At 42.5% G+C, this 17706-nt stretch overlaps 1 protein-coding gene across 1 annotated transcript in view; it reads right to left on the reverse strand.

Moving 5' to 3' along the window:
- AUTS2 (autism susceptibility candidate 2) overlaps positions 1–17706 on the reverse strand; it is a 777042-nt gene that overhangs the window by 225269 nt on the left and 534067 nt on the right. Inside the window, exon 5 of the mRNA XM_017824040.1 lies at positions 16714–16743. Coding sequence (XP_017679529.1) covers positions 16714–16743 — 30 coding nt within the window. The remainder of the gene's footprint in view (positions 1–16713; positions 16744–17706) is intronic.

Raw genomic sequence — 17706 nt, forward strand, 5'->3', positions numbered from 1 at the left:
TGACACTTGAGCAAGGGCACTGAGATAATTTTTAATCCCAGATATAAAAATGGAGTGAGAACAAACATGCCCGGGTTTTCAATCAGGTTTCATCCAGGAAGCCTGGCAGTGTGACCTGAACTATGGTTGTCCAAGGGACACAAATGACACAGCCCTGGCAATTCAGATTTCAGGAGCTCCTCCACTGACTGCAAATTAAAGGAAAGGGTCAGCTCCATTTAGCACTGACTTCTGTCTTCATTTCATGCTCAGAGGATGCACCCAGGCAAGAGCCTTAGCTGATGCAAATCAAGAAAGCTCAGTAGTAATCAGTGTTGGACTGATTTATAACAACTGCAAGTGTAGCCCCTCACAAGGTCAATATTAGCAAAAGAAAGGAGGGAATGTCATGGTACTTACTGTAGATTTTGAAATAAGACACTCTGCAGTGGGGGAAGGAGCATCTGACATCTTTCATTAGGCTTTTGTGGTGGTGGGAAATCACACACACTAGAATATGAATCTGTAACTAATTAAAGAAACTAATTAAATAGCTCTTCAAAATGTGCTTTCTCTTGAATCCTGCTTTTCCTGCTTCACTGTTTCATTGTTCTTCATGTCCTTAGAAATTTATCCAAGTCCTGTAGGCAGCAATCAGTTAAAGAACCCTATGATGGCTTATTGCTAAACATATTGCCTTTCTCCTTTCAGCTCTCTCACTAATGTGAATTGGTATTCCTGTACTTGTGAAAATGTGCTTAGTAATTTTATTACACAGTCATTTCTTCAAGAAGGTGAAATAAAGTATCTGTCGCCATAACTGGTTCTCAATTGGTATCGAAATTAATTATTTCCATCCCCCCTCAGTTATTCACCACATTTACTGAAATCTAGAAAAGTGTAGTAGCTGGTCATTATCTGAAAGAGAAAAAAGGCTTTAACAATATCTACAGATAAGCACAAATGCCTCCTGCTAGAGAAATATCTTCCTAACCAGTTCTTGATATCTCAGGTAAATGGGATCACTTGTCTGATTAGCTGTGGCCTGGAATCTCTTTCTGCTGCTGAGTCCTGAGTAAGCAGTCACATGAAAAAGCACTGAAGTTCTTAAATGAGAATCTCCAGTAAGACTCATTTCATTGATGTACTTCACTTAGATGGCAGAGGTAAAACTATCTGGGGTGACACAGAGAAATTAGTGATGATCCACAGCTTACCTGGCCAGGTGAGCTATTGCAATGGCCAGATTCCAGCCTGGATGGCACAGACAATATTCCTTCTACAGTACTCATCTCATACAGCCCTCTCTGCTCAAGTGTTCCAGAACACAGTTTAGCTGAGGTGTACGTGTAAAATGAGTTTCTTTGTTTTACAGCACAAATTCTTCAGGGGAGATTGAAGCCAAAACCCAGCTTGCTTTGATGTGTATTTTTCCTGGGTGTGCAGACTACAGTTTATAGGTTGATAACAGACATTTGAGATTAAAAGAACATGGAAAACACAGAGATGACTACAGTCTGTATTTTGCTTTTATGCTATATCCCAGCTTTCCAAATTAAAAACCAGACAAACAAAAAGCCCCAACCACTACAACAGTTTTTGCCATTCTGTTTGTAGTTATTGGCAGTGGTGAAAGTGAGATCACACCTATAAAATTGTTCTCCCTCACCTGGAAGCAGATTGGCACCTTTGCCATTTCAGAGATCCACTTCCTGTTAATAAAAAGGCAATTTCTTTGGATAACAAAGCCAGGGACTTCTGGCAGTAAGCCAGGAAGCTTAAAGAGAAACCTTGAATTCTGCAAACATAATAGACAAGGGACTGAGCTTAAGAAAAGATTTCATCTATCAGCTAACAAGAGGCTGGGGTCATGAAGGAGGGTATTCTTCATACTTCAGAGACCAAGCTAAAAATCTTAAAAACTGTACAAGGAAACACTGCCTGGAATGTTCTCCCTGTGTAATAGAGGCTGAGGCTTCAAGAAGGTTTTTCATTCCTCCTGACAGTCTGACAGAACTGTGGAACACAGAAGTTTAGCAGTGTGGGCAGGTTAAATTACACCAGGCAGGAGAAATCATTTCAATGTGAATTGAAGCGTTTACTCTTGTTCACTTCCAGCTCCGGCTCGTTATTCTCTCTGCTTCCCATTGCTTCATGTTTTTAACTGAAAAGCTTCATTTTAAAGTGGATGTTTTACAGGGGGTGCTTTGGTTCTAGGATTTACTGTTTACTCACAAAATATCCTTAACACACTACTAAAGTGTGACTTGGTTCCTGCTCTTCTATTAATTTTCTATGTATTTTTCTATGTATTCTATGTATTTTTCTTTAATGTGTTTACCTGGTATGGCAAATGCCATAGTAAACAGATTATATGTGGAGCAATATGGTTATGGGAAGTTTTGACTTAGCCTTAGTGAATTTATATACAGAAAATAGCCTTATGAATAAGAATGAACTTCTAGAAAAATATGCCATTTCCCTGCAAAAAAGAGCACAGTAAAGAGCATTTTCAACTTCAGTCCTTCATTCCTATTGGAAAAAAACCCTAACAACTGCTTAGCTCAGCCCCCTCAGCCTGTTTTCATGGAGTCATGAAGTACACTGATTTTTCTACCTGTCCCAGGAGCCCAAAGCATCAGCTTTTCTCCTTTTCTGGAGCAGCACAATCCACCCTACAGCACAGCCCCAATGACACAGGCCCCAACCCTAAATCTACAAAGGAAACCAGTCCATATAACACCTGTGTTTAAAGAAATACATAAAGAAACACCACTAGACATGTGTCCCTATGGCACTGTGGCCATTTTGAGCTTTGAAGCACGAGTGGGAATTAGAGGATCTTTAAGTCCCTTCCAATCCAAACCATTCTATTTTCCCTGGTGTCTGTCGACCCCTATTCCCTATGGATTTTTTGGTGTCATTTAACACTTTAGAAAAAGTGGACACTAATTAATGGTAAATTACAATAAAAATTTATACTGAATTACATGCAGCATCTGCATTAGTAGCCAGTGAGTCCATTCTGATGAATGCTACCACAGGAAGTAGCAGGGATGTGTAAGGATTTACTGCAGCAGCTAACTGAAAGCTCTTTAGTCAGGTTTCCCATTAACAAAAACAAGCATTAAATTACTTAAAAAAATCCATTAATTTAAATAAGTATTTTGTAACTGTACATATAAATCATGCACAGAAAAGAAACTTAGCAAATGCCACAGTTGTCCCATCATCTGATCCCCCAGGAATGCACAGTGCAAAGAGGTCACCTCTCATTTTCCTGCCCCAAGACCCCCAGAAATTACACACTGGGCAAAGAATTGCAGGTTCAGGCACCCCTCACATCAGAAGAAATGTGAAGCAACACTGAATTTTAAGGGGTGAATCTTAAAATGCCACCAGTCTTACTGAGGTCTGTCAGACCCACATGCAAACCTGACAGTCCCTGCAATGCAGTCTCCTACTTCAGAGAACACTTGCTAGGGATGACAGCAAGTAGCTTCAGAGGATCCTGAAAGATCTCTGGAACAATGGTCTTCAAAATGCCCCTTACACAACCTGTTCCATTGGCACTCAAGGGCAGTGATGCACCACAGACTGTCCACAGGCTGCTCTGAGGCCCCCTGGATCAAAAGCAATGCACAAACCACCATCAGGAGCCATTAAACTAAGAAATAAGAAAACAAAGCAAAACTCTGAATGCTAGGCATGGGATCTGGGAGATCTGTATTTCCTAGATTTGCCACTGACACAAATGATATATATGAGGGGGTTGGAACGAGATGATCTTTAATGTCCCTTCCAACCCAAACCATTCTGTGATTGTATGATTTTATTCCTTTGTATTTAATTCCCCCTTCAATTCACACAATCTCATTTATTTATATCAAAAGATCTGGGAGACAAGGATGGTTTTTCTCTGTCTGCACTGTGCATAGGTCCCTAGGAACCCAATGTGGGAGGGGTTTCTGAGGGCTGCAGCAAGAAGCATAAAAAATACAGAAGTACAATATCACTTGGATTTCAGGCTTCTGTTGCTGAATGTGTCTTGAACCTTATGTTTATACTAAAGTGTAGCCCCAAAGATCATGTAAGGAGTAAGGTCAGGACTGCTGTTCTTCTTGGACCAGGAAAGAGAAACAAAAGCACCGCAGGGATCCTCTGGAAGTCTGATGGAGCCTCTCTTCCATTGTATTTTGGATGACACATTACAAGCACAAATGTTGATCTTCCAGCATGTGTGTATTTTCCTGGGAGTACAAGACTCTTTGGATTTCTACCATATTGAAAACAACAGCCTTGAGTGACTGTCCCTGCAGAGCCCCCTGAGCCTGATCCCGCTCAGCACCGACGCCACCGGCAAAGTGACCCCGGCAGTGTGACCAGGAGCAGGGCTGGCAGCACTTCCACCTCCTCAGCTCCCTGCAGGGGAGGGACTGGAAGTGTTTTACAGGGCCTTAGCCAAGGCTGTTAGTTCCTGTGAACAAGTAAACTCGAAATCAGGAGGGTTTTAAAACTCAGAGGTGATGTAACACCCCTCAGCCCGTGCCGGGCACCCCTGGGGGCTGCAGCCACGAGGTTTTCTGTCCCACAGAGGGAAGAAGGGCCACACACTCATGTGCTGCTGCACTGAGGCCTGAGAGACATGAATTATTGAGAGTTTAAATACTTTGTGCTTGACAGCAACAAGGCAGGGCACTGGATGGAAGAGGACTCTATTACCTGAGGAGGTTGAATGTTCCCAGTGCTCCCCTCCCCAAAGGGAATTTTGCCTCCCCAGTGACACCTGACTGGGGCTGACCTGTCCTGTCCCAAATCTTATTCCTCTGCTCTGAACTGACCTCTCTCCTCCTCTTCTGTAGTCACCATGATTTCACAAAACCAAACCAAACCAAATCTGGAAATGCATTAACAAGAGGAATCCCCCCTAAGTCCTGGTGGCACACAGGAACACCGACAGAAATTACATTTTCCAAATGAGGTTACTTGTAAACATTTGCCATGTACACTTCAAAATCAACTTCTCTATCCTCCTTCTCAGTCTCTGGCTGAGAATTTGTGCTCAGTGGGCAACCCTGAGCCAATAAAGCAGCCATCCATCAACCCCCTGAAACAAACTGTGCCACCCATGTGTTGGCAGAAGTTCACAGTTTGAAAATGTTTCATGTCATGCCTGTCCCTTTCTCTGAGGTTGTTATAGGCTATCACTCATTCTTCAGTTTGTCTGGGACCTGCTGAATGTTTCTCTGTAAATTCATCACTTGCCCATTCACAACCATGCATTAACTGCTCGGTTTTTCCCTGAAAGTAAGGAATTTGATATGATACATAAGTCACCATAAACTCTACAGGATTAAGTAAGTTATTGCATCTTACAGGACAACTGGTTTCTACAAATGATACTCTGGAAAATGACATTATCACTCAGTGATTTGGTTCAATCTGATTGCTACAGTTAATGTAATAATGTAACTCAATTAGGATGCTTTTGTTATGAATGAACAACCTTGTTTAATATTGTCTGCCTGGCCAGAGTCAGCTGAAATGGGATGCTGAGGCAGCCTGTGAAGCCCAGAAATTCAGTGGTGCATTTTCAAAGGAGATATCAGCATGAATTAGAAAGGCCAGGCAATTTTTAAAGGCAGAAAGGTCTTCTTGGTGCTTCTTACTATAAGAAAATTACAAAGCAGGCATCTTTGTAATGACTGTGCGTGACTCCAGACTTTTCACAGAGGTCAGAGAAAGGCTTGCGAGGGTCAGCACACACAATTTGACTTTCATTTCCGATGCAAAGCATGTCAGGTTCACCTCGAGCCAATCCCTCCACATTCTCAGCTCCCCCAGTGGATCCCACTGTGCAGACCAGGAGCCAGCTCATGGTGTGCCTGGAAGAACCCGGGCAGCCGACAGCTAAATGTGTCCTGACCTTTTCCTGTTTTCACGTGGGATGTCCTTCCGAGATGATTCCACCTGGCACACGGAGTTACAAACACACCAGCTGGGGTGAGGCACCCCTTTGCTGTGAGCACTGCCAATGCACTGTTTGCACATCTGCTTTTCTTAAAACTACAACTCCTTGACTCTCAGGACATCTCTACCTGCACTACAGCCTGGAGGCTTCTCCTTCCAGCAGAGAAAGCAGGCGGTCACTGGTGGGTGGCAGAGCCAGGCACAGGCAGAGCCTTTGGGAGAAGGTGTTCTCTTGGCTCCTGAGGCTGTGAGGAAAGAGGGAGGGGCAGGTTGTGCCAAACCTACTCTGGATTAACAGGAAGATGAAAGACCAGAAAGACCCTTACTCTGCTGGTACCTGCAGGCCCAACCCTAATTCAAACCATGTGTCAGTCTCTTCACTTGTACCCTTTAGGGAGAATTTCTGGAATCCAAGATACACAGTAGCTGTATGATACCACTTCCAAGCCCACAATACCCTGAGTAGTGCTGAGCCAGATGGAGAACAGAATGTAGAAACCCAACCCAGTCCTTGCTGGAATCCTTCTCAATCCATCGGTGCATGCATTTAATTTCCTGTCTCCTTGTTTTCAGCCTGTCCTTGGATATGTTTGTGAGAAACCTGAGATGGTTACACGTGTTGTGGCCTCCAAGACTCTTAAAAACATGAAATAATTACCGTAACTTCATTCTATATTTTTTTTTCTTCTCTTTCTGAAGAAACCTCCAAAGAAATGTCTCACCTTCTCAGTTCTCAAGCCCAAGACTTTTTCTTTTCAAGGAAAAGTGAGAACAGACATTCAGGAATGGGGAGCATGCCTCATACATGATTATAAAACCTGATTTGTTATGAAAAACAGATGTTACTCAATAGCATAAAGCGTATATGAATATTATACTTGAATAACATATAGTCCTTAAAGAAACACTTTGTATAACCTGGATATGTTTGGACATGGCCAAACTCCAAGATCCACAGATTGAGTTTCTGGATGTCTCCATACACACAGACCATAGTGAGTGCACACTCATTAATACCTGCTCCCAAAACACACCTATAAAGCTGATATCTAACCTACAGTGTCTCCACAGAGTTGTAGTGATCACAGGAATTGGGCCAGCAGGTTTCTGGACACAGATTTCCTTTCAGGATATCTCATCTCACTTTCGTGTGGAGGGTTTACAGACGCTTGTGCAAAATAACAGAATCTCAGTTTGAACACTCTAAATTAAGTTTAAAACTCACGTCATGTGGGACAACTTTTTCCTGGATTTCAGGATAGACAGAGCATGTGGGCATAAGCACTGTGTGCACACACGCAGACACACACTTATATCTTCACTGACTTGAAATCACAACTTGTTACCTGCAAGATCAGAAAACCACACTGTGATTTTACTCATGCTGCACCAGTGGCACCTAAAAGGAAAATCTTGCCTGGCATTCCCACGTACAACCTTCACGGAACCACTTTGATAAAAGTTTTGCTACATATAAAAAAAGAGATGTAACACTATAAAGTGAACAAGCAAAGCTATCTATCATTTGGAAAGTCTTTCTTGCTGTGATCTAAGCTGCTGGGAAGGCTTTAGGAATTTGCATGTTATCCTTAGAGATGCCTGAAACTGTCTCTTCTGTTCCTTGTACAGCACTGAGCACATCACCAGCTTTAGTCTTTAATCTCTTCTTCCTCTCTCCTCCCCTACCGAGAATCAAATCCTGCAATCTGGGCACAGATAAAACTCTTGGGCCTAGTAAAGTTTGGCTCTAAGTTTTGCAATTAGGATTGGAATATTTATTGCCAGCAATGCCCTATACCAAAACAAAATGAAATCAAGATCACATCCCGAAACTTGGCCCTGGATCACAGGAACATAGAAGGGTTTGGGTTGGAAAGGACTTTAAATATCATCTCATTCCACCCCTGCCATTCCACACCTTCCACTAGGCCAGGTTGCTCCAAGCCCTGTCCAACCTGACCTTGGACGCTCCAGAAAAAGCCGAGTGCACATCAGGTGGCAGGATTTAACAGGGAAAGGATTCAGGGAGACTTTGGGGAATTGGAACTGGATGGTTTTTTGAGGCCCCTTCCATCACAAACCATTCCACGATTCTGTGAACCCAGACAATCTTACCCCTAGAAGCTGCTCAGCCCCATAACTTTTCTCACCTCACTGTGAATATAAATGCAATTAAGCACTTCAAAAGACAAACAAAAAAAGCTAAATAAAAAAAACTGATCTTTTTTTCATTCCTCCTCCATTTGCTAATTCACACAACAGCAGAATAAGGACAGAGGAGAACAACTTGGAGGATTTCAAACACACACAATCCCCGCTTAGCTTACAGAAATACTCTCTATAATTATGTACCTTTTGCCTGAAATTATTATAGATCTTAGTGCTGCTGTGGGGAGGAGAGCTTGTGGGCAGCACAGATCTGTGTTGTAGGTATTTATAAAACCACCAGGAGGCTGCAATAAAATTATCGTGGGGTATATATTATACTTTTTCAAGAAGCATTTGAAACCACTACTATATTCAATTTAACCTCTCCCCCAAGTTTCCTCAAGACACACTTCTCTGTACGGCTACACCTCTAATTTTGAATGTCAATCTATACCCACAGACACACTGCAAATAATGCAATCTCTATAAACAGACATGTTCAATGAAAGTAATGTGTGTGTTTTCCATAGTAGGCATGTGTATACATGAAAACACATGCTGGAAAATAATATACATGTAGATGTGCTATAGCTGGTATTCTAAGATTCTGTAGGAGAACAGTAATTGTCTCTATAAAAATAATAAGAATTTAAAATATTGGATATAGCTACAGGTGTAAGTATGACTCTGCATATAAACATAGAGCATAAAATAGACTGCAACAGGAGCATACACTTCTAACATCAGCATTTGGTGCATTTGCATGTTCCATATTGGTTATGCATCGTGGTCCCTGCCTGTTACACATTCAACACGTATCATTCCCCAATCCTGGATGCTTTTGCTATCAATTTTCATACCGTGATTTTAATTTTTTTTTTTTTATTTGCAGCCTGCAAATGACACTTTTTAGGCCCTGATGGCTGAGCAGCATCTTAAGATGCTGATGTGACAGTGTCAGAAGTTCCAAGGCGCTGGGTGCCCTCAGAGGAACGTGGGGGCATCGGTGCCAACCTCCCCTCCCCGTGTTCCACTTCTTGATTGTTTACTCAACTGCCAGAAGCTGGGCTAAAGCCCTGGGGAGAGCAAAACCTGTTTGGGCCATTGACATTGAGTATCCTTGGTGCAGGAAGTCAGGACCTCAGAGGTATCCATCATTACGGCTGCCTGAAGGCAGGCTGGAGCCAGGGAACTTGCCTGGGAAGCCAGTAAAATTTTAATGCACTCTGTAGTGTGGTCATGTCATACTCAGTTATGGCAAATAATCCCAGATGCCTGCAGAGGTAAAATGGAGCTGTAATGTGCTTGCCTCCTAACCCGAGCTGACAGCAATGATGTACGACTACCATTAGCGGAAAATATCACTTCAACTAACCCATGATCCAGCTCCGCTAAGGGTCACATTATCCAGGAGGAACAAATTACACTCCCAAAGTAAATACAAATTTTCTACACGAAATGGGCACCAAAAAAAAAAAAAAAGGAAAAAAAAAAGGGGAAAGGGGAGCAGGGCAGGGGGAGGGGGGGAGGGCAGGGGAGGGAGGAGATAGGTTACCTCTGACAGCCTGGTGCCGAGTGACAGAGATGACAAAGGACGGGACAAATGGGGCCCCCAGAGCTCGTCCCACGCCTGTAAACAACGTGTTCCCTCCCCTCGGTGCCAAACACATCATCTTTTACAACAAACACGCTCAGCCCTGGTTTTATTACCACTCTAGCTGTGGGGACCCTCCGTGTGGCACATCAAATGAATAAAAAGGAGCCTTATCTTTCCTCCTAATGGGCCTTAAACAGTAAGAAATACTTCCTGATTGCCTGAGCCTCGACAGCATATAAAGTCTGGGTGATCTTTCACCCTTGGGGCAAGTTTAAGGTGCTGCATTTTCCAGAGTTAAAAAGACAACACCTGTACAAATATGCAGCATAAATCGCCCTGATGGGAAACATCCTGGCTTTGCAGAAACAGTTTTAGGAATAGCACTGAGAAATGATTTCTCTAATCCTATCCTTAGCCAAAATAAATATATGCCAAACAGTCAGACAGCAGTATCCCATGACCTGAAGTAACCAATTAAAATCTCAGCCACTGTTTCCCCATGTTTGCTAAACATGGTGGTTGGTACCCACCACCCAAGGAGTTTTTTCAAGAATCCAGATTTCTCATGACTAATCCCTTTGCCCTTCCCAGAGTCCAGTGCATGAGGGGGTTGAATGGCCTGACAGCTACTCAGCCTTTATGTACCAGCCATAACCAGCCCCGTAAAGCCCCAGGGAGGTGCAGGCTGGGGAGGGCAGTCTCCCATCATGAATACTCCCAGAGCTCCCCCACAAAATCCCACCCCCATGTTGAAGTCAATCCCCTTCCTGAGCCTCAGGACCTTGCAACCCCATGGAGGCTCCTTTCCACTGGTTTCCCAAGGCTACATCCTTTCTGCTCCCTGGCTGGGAGAGCCAGGGAATGTCTCACACAACCTAAGGCCACACACTAATTTCTCAGGCTGTCTTACTAGACTGGAGGTGACACACTTCTCATTTTGAAGTTTTCCTCTAAAAATCACCCCCATCTTCCTATATTTGAGTTTGAAGAATGGGATGAAAAAAAAAAACAGCTCTGATGACACGCCCTTCTTTCAACAGCTCAATAAATGCTCAGAGTTCCCTTTATGACCAAAATTTTTCAGACTAGGTAAATTATAATTTATTATTTATACACCATCAGTGCATAAACAGCAAACTGAAGCCCTGGTTGAGTTTTAAGCAGTAAGAAGAGTACAGATATTCCTGTATCACTGTATGGCCACGGTGGTGGCCATGTATAAATGTAGCTGGCTCCCAGCTGTCCTTCTGCTGCAGCCCTGGCACCATCCAGGGGGGCATTTTACCCCTCAAGTGCTACTCAAACCCTTCCCTTCCCTCATTCCTCCCAGGGGTGAGGAAAAATTATCCCAAATATCCCAAATACAGTTTTGTTTCCAAGCATCCTACTAAAAAATCCCCAACATGGGAGTGGATTGCACTCGTCTATAAACGCAGTCCTGTGTAATAGATGAGGGCATAAAGCAATTCCATCACCATTTAATCCACAGAACACAGCCCTCTGCAAAGCAGCTGCTTAATTTGGTCTTCTGTTTTGCAGCACAGTTTGTGGTGGGGTTGCTCTCGGTTCTTTCTGTTGCCCAAGAAAGGACAATTTGGTGTGTCCCGCACATCTCTTGCAGGGAAGGGAACACAGAGCAGCCTCAGCCCCGTGAGCCAGCTCAGCTAAACATGATGTTTTGTAAATTTAGCACAGAAACAACTAGGCAGGACACTGCAGATCTGCTGGGCAGGAGGAAATGGCTCATGAAGTTCATGACCAACAAACTTTGCATTTATTCTGTGGTACTGAAAGGTTTAAGCAGGCCCTTCCTAAATTCCTCTTAGAATAGATAAAGCAGAGCATTTATTGTTACCTAAGCAAGTTTAGTTTGTAAAGTTGGGCTAAAAACTGTGGGTTTTTTTAACATATCTAGAAACACATTCAAAAGCAACTATACAAAACCACACATGAACATATAAACACTTGTATGAGTGGATATTTAACTACCAAACACTGAAATACAGTGTAATGAACTGGGGGGGGGGACACACATCTGCCCAAATACTACTCCAAAACATCTCTCCAAAGTCCATACTCAAAATAACTGACCAAAAGCACTGCAGGAACATACAGAGGGTGCAGGTAGGAAGCTTTGGTGTGTATATAGATACACACAAAGAGCCATCCCTTTTCCCTGGGCATAGCTGGTATTTCCCAGGTCATAATCTTTGCTTCATAGCTGGTTTACAAGCAATCAAATAGATCAGCATTATCATTAAAAATAGCCTGATTCAGAAAATATCATTCTTCAGATCTCGTGGTGCTTTCAGTGGCACAATGTTTTTCTCTTCAAAGAAGAAAATTTTCTTTCAAAGAGAAAAATAATGAAGCCTGACAAGCAATACACCAGCACAGTCTCCCACCAGCACAGGCTTCTTGGCAAGCACAGCACCCACTCATCCTAATCCCCTCCCAGGTTGGGGGAGCTTTGTTATTCTTCCCCTCTCTGACCATATGCCAAGACTTTGCAAATTTAGCCACTGGTTTGACCAACCTCTGTCCTCCCTTTCCATTCTACACCAAGCCCACCCAAAGGAAAGCCCATTTCAGCAGGAACACCAGGCAGTGCTTGGGCTGAGCCATCACCAGCCAGACTCTGCTGGGCCCTGGAAGACCACATTTTAATGGCATTCAAGAGCCTCATAAACCAATTGGGTACTCCTAAAATACACCCAGAATTAAATCCTCAGTTGCAGTAATTTTTTTAAGTTCTGCATCAAAGTTGGATACAACTCCAGCAAGGAGAAGGTCTCTCCTCTTGAATCAGGCCTGGGAACACTGCAAACCCTGGATCAACGAAGCATTTTCCTAAGAAGTGAAAAATATCTAAAGTGCCTCAGATTGAGCCTTTAATTTTAAAATCAGTCTAATTAAACAGAGTGGTGAGAGGAAATGGTAGAGACAGAGAACAAAACAGTACCTCATTCCTTACCTCATCTTCAGCATTTGACTTCCTTATCAAAGCTCTTTGTATGTCTTTTCCAAACAAGATTTCCTTTGATTTCCAGAAGATGAATTATGTGTTTGCACTTATGCTTTTAATATTGTATTAATTACCATGGGTATAATCTTAAAGATTGTATCGAGATATCAAAAGATAATACAGTTGCACTTAAATTTGTTAGCTGTGCAATAGCTTGCCCTAATTTTAGATTACCAGCTCTGGAGACCTGCTCAAAGAATAAGACTGACAGACTTTTTAATGGAGAAAATCGGAGTCCCCCTGGGATCCATACTTTTTTCTGATTCAGTAAGAAATCCCAGTGGCATTTGCTGAAAGGATCCCAGGATGGAAAATGACATCTCTCTAAGAATTAGTGCTTCTCACTCTGATGCAAGTCTTCCAAGTACACTCTTCTCCCACAGACACACCTGCTGCCTCTTCAGGCTTTTTAGCAACAGGAGAGCAAAATGCCTACTTTGAGTGCTCCAGTCCAGTCCTGTGTGTCAAACTGAAGTGAAGGAGCATGAATCTATATAAATAGACAAATTATCCACCCAAACCATGTCATTTAAAATTGAGATGCTGACACAGCCTTAGCTACAGTACTGCTGAGCGGGGGCTGCATCATTTTTTCAATTAAATATCCTTGTTTCTTCTTCCCGAGAAATCTCTGGAGAAATGTCTCATGTGAGGGCAGACACAGACAGAAAGTGCCTCTGCTATTGGCTCCCAATTAGTGGCTCTGGAAGATGGACTGGAGGCACAGCTATCACCTAACAGAGATCAGATCTCAACCGTGATTTACACAGCCACAGAGGGGCACATTCGAGTGGGGAAAAAAGTAATATTGCCAGCCTGGGAGACACTGCCTTTGCCACCACTCACTATCCATCTGCTCCTCAGCCTCCCACATCCTGCTCCTTCCTGCATTCTCCTACTTCACAGTGGTCCACCCAGTCAGACCTGAACCCACTCATCTTTCAGCCCCTCGATCTGTCCCACACCTTTCACCAGACCAACCTGCCAATTTTTATTCAAAGGCACTGGTCTGCCTTTCTGGATGCCAGGTCTTATTTATTCTAGAAGGAATATGCAGCTGTCATGCATCACTTCTACCTCTCACAGATCTCCTAGAAGGATCAGTGTGAGTTTGCCCTCAAAAATCCTAAATGAAGCAAAATTGCTTCCTTTGCATTTTCGGAAGACCAAGTACAGAATTCCTTTGCAGCAATATACCCTATATTCTGTATACTACAGGGTAGCAAAATCTGCAAGAAATAGTCCTAAAGAAAAATAGATCTCTTCCTGGAAACATTCCAGGTTCCACAATCCTCAAGATACACCGAGCAAGGTCTGAACAAGAGCAACTTGACAATTCTCTGTTAGAGCAGCTCCACAGCTGGAGGCCAATACCTTCACCATGATATAAGACATTTGGGTCAAGGATCTTCAAATTTCTAGTCCTGCTGAGCACCCTCAGCTCCCCTGGTTACTAATGGAAACTGGGGATGTTGGGCACTATTCATGAAACAATCAACCTGGCGCCCTCACTTTTCCCAGGGCATTGTGCTCGCGGGAATTTTTCATCCTAAAAAATGTTATTTTATTTCGAGCAGGAATTCGAAAAATCTTCTGGGCCCTATTGAAAGAGATCTAAAAGATCCTGCCTGTCTGAAGAAAAGAAGTTTCTGCTTGTCAGTTAAACAAAGGAATAACGCACAGCCTCCTTTATAGTGTGTACTTTACCTGTCATCCAACAGCCCATTATCACGTCACGGCAGAGTGCACTTTTCTACAGGTCACTTTGTTTAAAATGACATGGATAATGCACATGTCAGCGAGCTGACAGTCCCCACCGTCCTTCAGAGATAAAACCCAGCGACGAGCGCCTGTTCTTATCTGGGGTACATGCCTTGGTCTATCATCTAAGTCAGGCAGAACATGATTTCTCCAGAGAGCACTTTTTTCATTTCCTGATTTTAAGAAAATCAAATAAGCACCATTTGTCTTCATCTGAATATGCTTGACCTGCTCAAATGATGATGTCTCGCATTTTATAACAGGCTACATATGCTGAATTCAAATTAACAGCAGAACAAGGCCTTTAGATCTTTGCCTGGGCTGCCAGCACAGCCTGAATAAATATGCCAGAGTGAGCCTGTCAGAACTGGGCCTGAGCTACAGAGCTCAAAGCTGGGTCTGGTTCTGGGATTTGAGAAACCCTAAATTATTAGGGATATTTGGATCTGCACTTAAACTCATTTCATTAGGGGGAAGACAAAATGTAGATCACAGAGATGAAAATACTCATCTGGATTTTAAATCCTGCCCGCAGAGGTATTCTGTGGGAGGTACAATCCTGAGTTTCTCTTGTGTTGTGTAGTGGAAAGTCTCCTGAACCAGCATCCCCCCACCATCCCCAAAAGCTGCCTCTCTGCCTTTTTATACAGGAGTGCTGCAGGAGAAAAATTCACTGCAACAGCCAGAGGTTCAGCTCCATAAATGCAGCAGAGACAGGAAATTACACTTTTAGTTCTGGGTGCCATAAACATAGGAGCTGAAATTCAGTTTATCATCTTCCACTGCATAAGGAACATCCTGAAAATGAATAATCACTTCACAGGATGGAATGTAATGGTAATGCATTAAAAATTCATATCGAAAAGTGCAGGTTAATATTCTGTGCAAAAACCCAACAAAACCTCCCCTTTCTGTTGTCACACTGATTAACTCCAGTGATTAGTTCCCTTATGCAAGGAAAATCACTGCAGTTCAAAGTAAACAGTGGTTCTTTAAAATAGTTAGCAAATTATTAAGAAACATGAGGAAAAAAATCCTCTACTTGGGAAATTACTGGAAAAGCTGAAGGGCAAAGCTTCGGTGGTTATAGACAGAATGGTTTGAGAATTTCCTTGTCTTCCTGCTACATAAATCCTGTAGAAAACCGATTAAATTCATGGAAGGTGATTTCTGTGTTCATTGTTTCCTTGTAGATTTTACAACATATTTGTACTTGTCTGTTGGATGAGCTGCACACCAGCATGGTCATCTCTCCTCTTCTTGGCTTGCCTTGGAGCTAGTTAACAGAACCACTCATGAAACTCTAAACAATTCAACATTATCATAGGAACAATATTTTCTGACATTATTTTACCCTCCCCCGACTTCCATACCCCAATTTATCCAGTGAAAGAGGAGGTAAAAGTCATTACATTATCAAAACATCCCTTAAGGCTCAACATACAAATAAAAGTCACAAAATCCAACCTGGAAATAAAGAAATTGCACCATTTTTTCTGCAATGATTACTTCAGTTTTGCCAAAGAAAGGTTAGTTTGTTCACAACATAAAATAATGGATAAAAATATGCATCAGTGTGGATACCAGTTCTTCAATACTATTAGTCTGCTAAACAATAAACAGCATTGGAGACAATTGCCTGACTCTTTCAGTATGACATTCTTCCCTTTTCCCACTTAGAAACCCAAAAGTAGGGGGGTAAAATTAGCAGCAAGTTGTGTCACTTGACTTAATGTACAGTTTCCAAATGTTGTTTCTAAAATATATATATATATTTATATATATATATATATATATGTCAACCACAACACATCAGTTTGAATTTGCAGACCCTTGCCTGCAGAGAAGCAAAACAGGTGCTAACAGTGGTTAAATAAGTGTTAAGAAGTGAAAAAGTGAGGGTTACAAACAGCTTCAGTTGCTGTTACAACTTCCAAGGGGAAATGTAGCCATGGAAAGGGTTGGTAGTGAGGCTGCTGTTCATAAACAACCCACACAAACTGAGGCATCAATATGCTTGAAGATGAATTGTGCAGCCTCCAAAATATTAATTAGAATTCTCTTTCCTTGGAGGTCTATTCCAAATTTAAATTAAAGAACGTATTTTCTTTGTACAGAGATGCTTTAGATCACTCCAAAAAGAAACATTGAATAAGTAAAAGATTAAGAGGAATAAGGGAACCCAACAAATCCAACAAATCAGTTTTGCTCCCATACTGATTTTCTTCCTTACCTTTTCTTCTTGGTCACTGTCGCTGTCACACTGAAACACAAAAAGAGAAAAAGCACAGGTAAGAAAAACTTGCTACAGCAAAAAAAAAAAAAAAAAAAAAAAAGAAGAAATATTTGTGTGAACAAGACAGCTGATAACTCATAAACGTTGGGCATCACCTCTGGCACCTCCAGGAGCAAGCTCAGGTACTGTATGGGAAGGGAATTTCCCCCCCTTGCTGTGGAAGAGGATACATTTGTATGTTTGAATAATGAACACATTGCTCTGCAAACACCAAAAGCCATTTGCAAAACCCTCTGTCAGTTCAGTCCACGGGCACAGGAGCTGATGGTGCAGGTTTAACTCCAAAGCTGGATCAGGGGAGAATTAAAACAGTCACAGAGGACTGGTTTGCTTTGCTTTGCTGGACAGTGTTCCCCACACTGCCAATCCATGGGCTCCACAGGCTCCTCAGGCAGCAGGGTGTGGACGTGGCTCAGGTCTGCCCAGCCCAAAGAGCAGCATTTGCAAGGCTGCCCCTTTCCAGGAGCACATGGAAGGTTCACCCTGTGGCTTTGCTTACTGCTGCTGAGCTAAAGAATTCAGAGCTCACAGGGAAGCAAGAACATGCCAACAGTAAACACTTATAATGCTATAAAACAGCATTGATATTTAAAATCAATACTATCAAAACAGTTGATAATTATCAACTGCCATTGCTCAACTTTTTAATAACTTTCACTATAGCAGAAATAGAGCAGGACTAGAGCAGTCAAGGTTCCTTAGGGATAAGCACCAGACACCCCAAACACATTTACATTTGCTAGAAGAACAAAAGCTGTGCTGGAAATAGGACTCGAAAAACCACAGGTTTGATCCATCCCACTCAGTTCTGGGTAACTGCACCTCATTCTGTGGGTTTGGTTTGTTTAAATCTACAGTTTTAGGTTCCAGAGGACTGAATTGTCTGTATCAGCCAAGGGTGAACTCACACCTCTGCAGATCTAATGGCAG

The sequence above is a fragment of the Lepidothrix coronata genome, unplaced genomic scaffold (genome assembly GCF_001604755.1).
Source record: "Lepidothrix coronata isolate B3197 unplaced genomic scaffold, Lepidothrix_coronata-1.0 Scaffold108, whole genome shotgun sequence".
NCBI lineage: Eukaryota > Metazoa > Chordata > Aves > Passeriformes > Pipridae > Lepidothrix > Lepidothrix coronata.